At 38.3% G+C, this 11,062-nt stretch overlaps 1 protein-coding gene across 2 annotated transcripts; it reads right to left on the minus strand.

The window, feature by feature from the left end:
• Positions 1–417: 417 nt before the first annotated feature.
• On the minus strand, positions 418–9,216 carry LOC121507918 (tetratricopeptide repeat protein 39B-like). Of its 2 annotated transcripts, none has more exons than XM_041784312.1 (18): positions 8,535–8,761; positions 7,912–7,943; positions 7,346–7,450; positions 7,069–7,200; positions 6,488–6,564; positions 5,011–5,140; positions 4,820–4,925; positions 4,643–4,708; positions 4,426–4,534; positions 3,993–4,060; positions 3,847–3,906; positions 2,958–3,119; positions 2,785–2,876; positions 2,577–2,697; positions 2,383–2,494; positions 2,184–2,301; positions 1,506–1,622; positions 418–1,119 (listed from the first exon to the last, which is right to left on the minus strand). In XM_041784312.1, exons 1-18 carry the CDS (start codon positions 8,562–8,564, stop codon positions 1,005–1,007), a joined length of 1,752 nt encoding a protein of 583 aa, XP_041640246.1. In that variant the 5' UTR covers positions 8,565–8,761; the 3' UTR covers positions 418–1,004. The 2 variants fall into 2 exon arrangements, with proteins under 2 accessions (XP_041640246.1, XP_041640247.1); XM_041784313.1 differs by lacking the exon at positions 8,535–8,761 and adding an exon at positions 9,123–9,216 and having other exon boundaries at positions 419–1,119.
• Positions 9,217–11,062: the final 1,846 nt, after the last annotated feature.

Raw genomic sequence — 11,062 nt, forward strand, 5'->3', positions numbered from 1 at the left:
GAAAAAAATCAAGTTATAGTCTTAATCTGAAAGTGAGTGAAGACTGTAGTTGTCAAATAAATGTACTGGTACATTGCATGGATCACTTTGTCTTCTTTCTTTAGAGTTATAGTTCTCAGATAGTTGTAGATCTGGCAGTGAATTATTGTTACAGCTGTTGTTTTCTCTCTGACTGTGATCCAGCTGCAGGGGCCCTGACCAAGGAGCTGGTTTATTCTTCAGAAAGCTGTGCAGAGGAAACCTGGATCTCTTTAAAGAAAAGAAACATGGACTGGAGTAAAAGCTTTCCACCAGGCCTTGCCATTTATCCAGCTACACAGATGGTTAAAGATAGTTTAAAATCATATTTAAAAAAAAAAAAGATCAAATTATCTTATACTGTCAAACTTTGCATATGCCTTACAAATTGCCTCACCATTTCATAGTCATAAATCGTCATATTTATTCAGTAAATATCATTAAACAAAGCAGAATGACTCATAATACACAGAAAAAGGGAAATTAACAGTTATTTACAAGATGATATTTAACTGTAGAACATACATGAACTGTACCAGGTTTTAATATAACACTATATTATTCTGAAACAAAAATCCTTAAATAGTTTACTTTTTTAATCTCTCAAAGAACTGAAAGTAAGAAAAGCAATAAATGGATGGAGCGTTACTAAGAACATGCTGTTTTAATAAATCAACAAAATGAGTTTCACTTTTCTTTCACTAGATTAACTATCAAGCCAAACTTCATACACAGCAAACATAAAAAACATGTTTTAGAATTATTAAAGATGTACACTGGACTGAAATCTTAGAGCTTTGCTCTGCAAAACCTGCACAGTTAAGTTTGGATGTATGCACCATTATAAAGGGCTGACGACAAGATGCCCACCTGGAGGAGTTCAAGTACAGTTACAGATTACAGGCAGCAAACAGGGTTACCAGGCTTTGTGTCAGACTTCCCTGTGATTTGTGTTTTCCTCAGTCAAGCTTCATAGTATAAGTGCTTTAAGCTGGGGTACGGGAAGGAGGAAGTTTGGCTGCAAAGGTTCCCATGGTGTTGAGTGCTGCATGGATGCGGAAGTGTAGCCTTGACTCCATGTTGTAGTCTTTGTAGTTCGTCCTACAAATGAAAGCAATTATTAGATCTTTGTCTGATACACAGTGTTGATGATAATTGAGTTAGCATGTTTATTGCAAAAGATATTTCCCATAGGAATGAATGCTTTCAAAACTTGATCAATTTTAAAGATGTATATTTTGGGGCTTTTTATGCCTTTATTGATAGAGAAGGAGAGTAGGCAGAATCAGAAACGGGAATAAGAGATCAGAGAAGAGACATGCGGGAAATGGAGCCACAGGCCAGTTTTGCACCTGGGCCGCCCGCGTATATGGGCGTGACCTAACCACGAGGCATTCGCGCCCCAAAATTTGAGCAGTTTTATTTCACTTATTGATGCAAAGAATAACAAAAACACCTTGGACTATGGATGAGCTCAAAATACTTACATTGCATTTTCTATCACGGTGATAGCGGTTGGGATGTCGCCCTTCTGCCTGTGCAGCAAGCCCAGCTCATACATAGTAAATGGCACCAGGTAGCTGTAATGCTTTAGGTCATCTTCTCTGCACAAATAAATGAATGAAAAATGAACAAATTAATAAATCACTTCACTTCTGTTTAAATATAACAGTAAAGAAACCAAATCAAATCTATTCAATATCACAAAGAGAGGAAGAGTCTCAGCATGTTATACATCATCTTCATTAAGATGGGAAAAGAAATGTGATACATGAAATGTCAATTAATTTTGCAATCACAGCATTTATCCAAGTCACAAGGTTGCCGGTAAAACTGGTTAAACAGAAAAGTAAAATGAAAGAGAGTATATTTAAGTAATTCAAGGGAAAAATATGAAAAGAGATATTTATTAGTGGCTTTATTTTCTCTAGATTAAAAAGAACATGCTGTTGTGCAAGTGAGAATACTGGAAGAGAATGTTGCAAATAAGTACACATGAATTAGCTTAAGGTGAATTTTAAACCGGGTTTTAGATCATCTGTAGAATAATATTAAGTCACGCTGCTCTTTCAAGTTATTTCTGCTGCCATTTAACTACTTTGATTCAGTCAGAGACTGAAGAGACTGAGGGTATTTGTGTTGCAGTATTGTAAAAGGAACCGTACTTGGAAATGACGTGATTAAAGCAGAGCTCGGCCTTGACCAAACGCCCCAGCTGTCTGAGACATAGACCCTTCAGCAGCTGAAGAACACAGTGGTCCTCCAGGTGATACTCTGATGGGTCTGCAATTAGAAAAAAAAAACACTTTTAGCAGTTGTACAATTGAAAGGTGGTTGCTTTCTTTTATCTTTAGTTTTACTCACTCGGATCTTCTCTGAGCTCCTCCTCTGCTTTCTCTAAAGTGTTCAGGATGCTTTCTGTCAGCTCGGGTCTTTTGCCAACAACAGTAAAACCATTCCATACATACATCATTTCCTGCAGAAAGTAGAGTTGTTTGAGAAACAAGGACTAATAGCAGCAATCGAACAAGATAAAGTAGGATCAGGTGGATTCTCACCAGAGCAGGGACGACCAGTTTCACAGGGCAAGAAGAGGCGTATCTCTGGGCCTTCTTTGCTGCAAACTTCTCAGTTGGAATCGACTTACCAGCAATCCTCAGTCTGAGGCTATCCACTTGCCTACAAACCATGTTTCACAGTTATTGCATGATAGTTTACAGGTTGAACATACACCCACATTTTGTGCAGGAATCTTTTTAAACACACCTAAATAACTCCACTACATTTTCTCCAAGCTTCTTCACCTCCTCCTCTGGAAGCATGCTCAGGATAGAAGCTTTTTGGAAGACGTAGACAGCCTGCAAAGGAGATAAAACAGCTCATTGTAAGAGGGGAAAATATACTGCAAGTGTAAGGGGAAGAAAGATGATGCTTGTTACCTGCGACCACTTGCTCTCTTTGCAGAGCAGGTCAGCGTATCGATACGCTTCCATCCAGTTTTGTTCGAAGGAGTAGGCCCACATCAGCTCCCAGTAACACAGGTGGTGAATCTGACGCCACTCTTCCTGCGCTGCAATGCATGCCAGGAACTTCTCCTGGGCCTGCAGAGAAAAACATACATTTCAGGTGATGTAAACTACAAGTAGATGGGCTGAGATTGCGCTTCAAGAGGAGCCCTGAATATTAAAACATGTTGACTTCTTTAGATTAACATACATGTATGTTGTACAAAGAGACGCACTTGATTTATACATTTTGACATTTGAACAAATAGATTCACATGTTGGCTGCCTTTGTTGTGCAATGCACTCTGTTGTTAAATAGTTGCACTGTTTTTTTAACATGAGTGTAGTTTCAGTGAAGATGGCTAAGACAATAATTTACTGCAATGTAGATCAAGGGGAGTGCATCGACAAAAAAATGGAAGAACAGCAATGCAACTTTTTGACATACCCAGCTTGCAATGCACAACAATGGTAGCCTACATGTTAATCTATTTTGTTTCCTTGGAGTTTCCTTATATCTAGTGTTTTTCTTTATAAAACGTACATCTACAAGACACTAACTTTGGGGTGCAGATGTCTTTGTGGTTGGGACGCACCTCATGTATGCAGGTGGCTGGGGTTCAGGTCCGGCCTTTGCCTCTTTCTCCGAGTCATTCCCCACTCTCTCATCCCTATTTTAATTTCTATCCACTGTCCTATCTCAATAACAAAGGCAAAAAGCACCAAACTACATCTTAAAGAAACTACACTCATTTCAATCCAATAAGGCTAATATATCTTAGTATTAAGGTTCCCTTTAAAACCAGACATTCACAGTACTTACAAATGTGAAGTTCCCCTTGAGCAACGCGATTCTTGCAGTATAGAAAAGCATTAAAGCTCCCTGTGGAAAAAGTGCACATCCAAAATGTAAAAAACCGACATCTAGAAATAATAAATCTGCTGTATGATCTTTATAAAGCTGCTTACATTGGGAAACTTTTGAGCGTAGGGTGCCAGCAGAGTTTCAGCTTCACTAAGGTTTCCTTCACCCGTACCTGAGGGAAGAGGATGAGAATACAGAATAAGAGCTTTTGACTTGTGATAAATCATTAATCCCCTATAAAGTGTTGGTTTTAGTTTTTAAAGAGGGAGAGAGAGATTATATATTAGAGCTGATGATCTGTATTGTTTATTTGTTATTATGGCTATTAGCTGTACCCAGGAGCACAGCTATTCTTCCTGGAGTCCACATTCTAAAAAGCATACTTACAGGAATCTCAAATGTACATTTAAACATAGTTAAACACTGCAGTCCACACTAACCATCACATTTCTTCAATGTCTTAATAAAAAGAGAACTTATCTATATTTCTAAGAATGAATGAAGTATTTGATTCAGTCCCATTACATAGCGTCTCACCTAGAATGACTGTGATGTAGAGGTGATACATGAGCAGGGTCAGGGCGCTGAGGATGGAGCGCAGGCTGTGGCTGCCTGCTCCTTGTCTCAGCTCTGACAGGCCTAGCTCCTGTAAGATAATTACAGATTCAATTTGACATCATGAATAAAATCATTCTGTTTTTATTACAGAGTTTATTAAAACGAACAAATGCTGCCTCTAAGTGATGGCATTTACCCGGTCTCCTGAAAAGCCCAGAAACTCCATTAATCTGAGGACTCTGGATGGGAGCAGAGACAGCATCTGAGGAAGGTAAAAGAGGACTTAATTGTGATATAATTTACTGACAAAAAAACAAATAATAGATCTACACCCCCTGACAGGATGATTGCAAGACTTTCCAAAAGCTCTTACCAGATTAAAAGATCCAATGCCCATGCTGATCCCACTCCTGAAGTGAACATAGGTGCTCTTCTCCTTTTCCATTTCTTTTGTCATACTTGCCAAGACCTGGCAGTCTCTGGAGGATAATAAATTGATGAGGATTAGTAATGCAGCTCTATTGTTTTTATGTCCCACACAAAGCTCCCTTTCAACACGCTTACTTAAAAATTTGATAACTGTTTCGGATTCTCATCCCGCCTTTGATGAAGCCAATGATACTCTCATCCAGGAATGTGAGGGCAGCTTTCTGCAGCAGAACTTCAGCGTAGCACAGCTCTGCATGCATCTCCTCTGTTAACAATAAATAAACATCACAAAAAATGATAACCTTGATAAACCATAAGACTGAACGAATGACAAAGGGACTGTTGATATAAAAATGCACATAGACATTCTCTATTGTTGGATGAAGTAATTTCTTATAGTGTTATAGAAAACTTTAATTATATGCAGTGCCCTAACACAGGGGTTTCCAGAGTGGGGATCAGGACCCCTTCGGGGTGGCCTAGACACTAGCCTAGTTCACAGTGCCCTTTCAAGCCGTGATATTTATGCCCCTGTGATGTTTCACCTTCACTATAAAGGTCGCAGAGTTGCAATAGAGGGGTGAAGTGGTACCCTTTCTGTGTTGGCTTTGGAGCTGGGAACAGCAGGGCCTTTACGGAGCAATTTGGGGAATTTTTGCCATTATTTGGAGAAGACAGGACAGTGGAAAGCATAGAAAATCAAGGAGAGAATGAGGACTGGAATGCTGGAAATGAGCCCAAGGGCAAACATGCCAGCTTAGAAGACTGGCTTCCCTACATTAGGTGCAACCAATCTGCCAGGCTATTGGCAATTAACTGATGGGGACACTGAATTTCATGCCGTTGTGGTATCACTATGAATGTCTCAAGGTACAACAACAGTGGAGTGTGAAAACACCTTATGGAATGCAAGACACCTTCTCAAAAACAAGAACTTTTCTAAGTGATTTTAAATGGTATATTATACCAACTATTGTGCAAATATGTTTGTGGAAAAAGTCCTTAAAATGTATGTTTTAAAATTACATTAATGATGCAGGCATCCTCTGCTCTTTAAAGACACACAGACATCAGATGTGCATTATCAAATTTAGTAAGTCCACTCAGTTGTACTGTCTGTATATGGAGATTAATGTTAAAATAATATCTTTATGCTGTTCTTATGCCAGTTTTCAGAAAGGCCCATTAGTGAGTGTGCAGCTTTGAGCAACATTATATGCTTTAACCATATAATGGGGTCCTCTGTCCTCAGGTAAAGTTATGAAACAGTTTTTGGAGGAAAAAATATAACCCCACTGCTACTTAAAAGGACAGTTGATTAGAGTACCCATTTAGGTAAAAATAGACCCACACAGAAGGTTTTATTTGCAGCTCTGGCTGTAACGGCGCTGGTATTTTGTGATGTAACTATTACCCAGTCATTGGCATTTACCCAGATTTGAGCAAACTCTGGTCAATTTGGGATAAATGGATGCACTGTTAAGTTAGGCTGCATTCCAAATTAATTTTCTTTTCTTGTATGCAAACTTCGTCATCATGTGATATGTGATCTGATCAAGTAATGACTTTCTCTACGGTGTATTATGTGGAGATAGTGGAATTTCTCACTCACCCTCTGTCAGGTTATCAGCTGGCTGTCTGTACCACAGGCTGGTCAAAGTCTCCACTATTCCAGTTTTCTTCCTGAAACTAATTAAGCAAACACAAAGGATCAAATTAGTTCTAATAGAAATGTTCAGGACATGTCTCTCTTTATCAAATATTAACCAATACATTTACGTGAAAATAAGTAAATGGATAAATGATGAACCCAGAAATCATTTAAGGGTATGAAACTTTACTAAAATTGTTCCAGATGTTACATCATGGAGAGATGCCTGGGAGCAGACAACTGGAGCTACGCTGATTTCACACTCTGCATGTGTCATTATTGAATCACCTGGCAGGCATACTCTCAATAGGGGGTCTATTTAAGTTGCAACAGTTCCTGTCTCTCTCTCTCTGCTCTGCTATTACTAGCTCTGCCCTAAATCAGTACTATCCTCCTACTTTCACCCAGGTAGGGGGATTTCAGACACTATCTCATCCGCCTCAGTTCTGCATGTAAAATAAATCTATGAGGACAGCCTGGATGCCGAACAAAAAATATGATCTATTGTTGCAATAACCATTACAAACAGGAGACTGAAATACCTCTGGCATGTCTGTAGGGATTCTCTCAGCGATGCCATGGCTGCATCCATGTCCTTTGGCTCAAAGGTCATGCCTGCCTGCATCACCAGGATGCTGCTGTAGCCCATGGCATGGTACATGCTCTGGGACTTCCTGAGGGGGACAAATTCAAAGCCAAATGCTTCATCCAGCATACAATTGCAGAAATGGCACAGCAATGAATGACTAATATAAATAAAACTGAAGTACAGTTTAACGCTACAAAGCTCAGCAAGAGTGATAATGATCAGTGACTTACCAAGGTTTTAAGCTGGCCAGCGCATCAGCAAATCTGTTGTCCAGAAAAAGATCAAGGGCAGCGGAGCATTCCTTCAGTGAAGTCTCTAAATCCATTTTAGGTGGCCTGCAAAACAGATTAGTAAATTAATAGGCATCTACATTTCAACCCACACTATATTACACCTGCAGAGAGATCATACATGAATATCTTTGACAAGAGTGAGGACTTTGGGTTTAATTTTTCATTATCAACTGTGACACTAGGTTAAACATGCAAAAATAAATTCAAACATTTTCAGCATGCCGTAAATTTATCTGAATCGCATATTAGTGAGAAAGGAGCGTGAACAAGGGACTTCAATGTTATGGCTGATCAGGTTTCTTGTGAATAAGAAGGCCAATCAGGTAACTGTATGTATCTGCTGACCTCTAGTGTGTGTTTAGTGCATTACAATATGTTCATGCTATGAGTATTAGTGGATGTGATGAAGATTTATCAGTGGAATGCTCAAATATCCGATTACCAGAGACACACAAGGCTTAATTCTTATGACACCTACAAAATCAAAGACTTATGCCACTTACTTTGCATCCTCAGTGGTTTGTTTAAGGTCCACCTGAAAGAATAGGAAGAGGGGGATTTTACCTTGAGTAACTTTTAAAGTGAAACTCATAAAATGTCTTGAATAGAAGTGTAAAATTGGAATTTTTCATTTAAGTTTCATTCATTTTTATACTGGCACGTAATTTGACCGGAAGTGATGCCAGGACGCAAACACTCGGCTAACAGGTCTTGAATGAATGAAAATGATGGTCTTGAGTTGCTTTTTTTTTTTAGCGACTGTCCCGGTTGACCAAAACTTAAATGTAGCAACTGTTTTAGCAAGACAGCCTTTAAAAATGAAAACCTCAAAGGAGCAAGTAAACCAAGCGTAAAGCCGGAAAAAAAACAAAGAAAAGCACGTAAAAAAAAAAGCGCCGAACGCAACATTCATGCTAGTGTGGGGGGACAACTCCATTATTCTATTTTAATTTATGCCACACAATTCATACATTCACTCCCCATTATCTACTGATAAAAACTTAACGATATTTTTAATAGAAATGCAAAAATAAGTTTAAAATTAAACAGTTAAAATAAAAAAAAAGATACGAAACTCTTCCTTGTTATTTAAACACCTGCAGAGAACTTTAGTAAAAGCACCTACCGATTGTAGTGAGTTGCCTTTCGTGTCCATTTGAAGTTGAATTAAAAATTAACAAAAAAGTTGCTCAATTAGAGAAATTTGGCTCTTCAGTCTGAAATGTGTCAGTCCCTGATTAATTATCTTACACTGCTCTTGCAGACGACTATAATTTCACCTCCCGCGATATTTATAAGGTAAGAGTCCGGGAGTGGCCGTGATGTGCAAGACCGGCCCACACGTTTGTCTCCTCATGTAACAGGGCATTATTGATGCCTGCGCATGGAAAATTAAAAATACTCCTTCCCTTCGAGCTAAAAGGTCCTGCACTTTGAGCGACAAACAATATTTCATTTTTTAAAGACAAACTCTCCATTTGCAAAGATGGAATAAATGGTGTTACGAATTAGAGAAACAAATTAAAAGAGCACGTAGCTAATTTGTGACGATAATCTGGGTGTGCGTGTAAATTTGACTACGGTTTGAAAAAGGCTCGTTTGAAAGGATAATGAGGCGTTGGCTTAAAATTCAGCATTAATCCTTGGTGTCAAGACTGATGATTTTTTTTTATTTCTGTTGATGTATAAGGTGGTTTATTAGTGTTAGATTTACCCTGTCATATGAAAAGTGGACTACATCTTCACCGTCTGCGAGGAAGATCAGCCTGGTAACTTTCTAAGTGTGAGTCAATCACTGCACCACCAGGTGTGTGTGTGGCTGTTTGCCACTGATTGGGGCCAGGTGTGGCAAACTTATATACTCCTGGGCTGCAGCACTCTGTGCTGACTCATTATCTCACCATCAGATGTTTTGAGAGCATGTCCCTGTGCTTCTTCTTGTGAGTGTGAAAGTTAAAGGTCACATAAGCATTGTCTTATATATTTCTTGATTACATTTTATGAGAATAACCAGTTGCCCCAGGATTAAAGATTATTGGTGCTGGAAAACATTAACCAGTGTTTTTGGCTCTCCTTTTCACACCAGTCTGATGATCTTTGTTTTACATCTGAAGATACAGTGCTTAACAAATTTATTAGACCACCACCCAAAGTAAGGTTTATGCCACAGCTGCCCTAAATTAACAGCATTGGTAATTACCAAAATCATTTTTAATGTTTCTGCAATGGTTAATACACCAATATGTAAAAGCTCTTTAACTGAAAGGATATTTTTAATGCTAAAATATTATTGTTATCCATGAATTTTCAAATTTACTGATTCACAAAAAAATCAGAAAAAATAGTAAAGCACATTATTATTTCTTGATTAATATGTCAAATTATAGTTATTTACTTGCATTCCTGAAGAGAAAAATGAGTTTTAGTGGTTGAATGTTATGCTTGATTAATTTCTAACTTCTCAGAGAAGCCCAGTGAGCCAGCTCAAATTTGGGTATAAAAAGGCGAATTCAGTTTGAAATCCCTCATTCCTGTTCAAAATGGTAAAACGTGGAGAGCTCACTGAAAATGAAAGCGTCTGCATTAAAGCACTTCATGATGCTGGATGGTCTCTGAGACAAATATGACAGGTGGTCTAATAAATTTGTTAAGCACTGTACATTTCTCAGTCTCCCTAGAAGTTTGTGTTCATTGCAGCGGCATGGCAGCAGTGGTTTAATTTCCCCTTTTCTCAGTATTGTCAAGAATAGGAGGTTTTTTTTTTGGTTGTGGGCTAGTTTTCTTGTGCTTTTGTTTTCCCCCTTTTCCCATTTATCGCTTGTGATTTAGTGGTTATCATTCTAGGATAAATTTTATAATCATGTTGTCTGCAGCTGTTTTCCACTGCCCCTCCTACCTGACACCATCTCGCTGTATTGGAAATTGCAGCTCATCTATAAAGCATGAAGGAAGCTTAATATTTCATTTTTCTTTAAAATGTGCATCTGCCACATCTGTTTGTGCTCCTATAGCTATTGAAAATGAAAACTTTGAATACAGAAAATATATATATATCAACCAAAACTTAACGAAGAGTTGAACTTCACAAAGATCTTTCGTTGGTTTTTCCTTTATCTCCTTAAATTTAAAAACATAGTTTCATTTTTGGTACATTTTGGTCGGTAGTTTTTCTTTTATTGATTTTTTTTCTTATTGTGATTCTTCCTTACTACATATCACTGTGAATTGTGGGTCTGTGCAAAAAAGAAAAAAGGATGCATAATAGTTAGTTAGATGCATGATAATGGAAAATGCTGTTATGTCAAACGCACTGGTAAGAAACACATGCCTATAGGCTGTCCATTGATCCAGTTATTTTATAGGTCACACCCCTTCAAAAGTGACATGTGAGATCTAATAACCAGTTGAGCCCTGAAGAGAAGAAGACTGTGACTGACTTTCCATCAGCTGTAAATTAAATTACTCTCACTACATTATTTGGAAACATGCTTAAATGGTCACAATGGAGGAGGGTGTGTGAATGTGTGAAGCAGGAGTGTCTCATGGAACTTTTCCTGAAATATGAACATATTCAAGTCTCCAGCAGTGTGGTGTAAATGGGCTGGTTAAGTTCAGCACTGATTTTAAACAGTAGATGGTGTGTTGAGTCTTTTT

This window comes from Cheilinus undulatus, linkage group 4, assembly GCF_018320785.1.
Source record: "Cheilinus undulatus linkage group 4, ASM1832078v1, whole genome shotgun sequence".
Classification (NCBI taxonomy): Eukaryota; Metazoa; Chordata; class Actinopteri; order Labriformes; family Labridae; genus Cheilinus; species Cheilinus undulatus.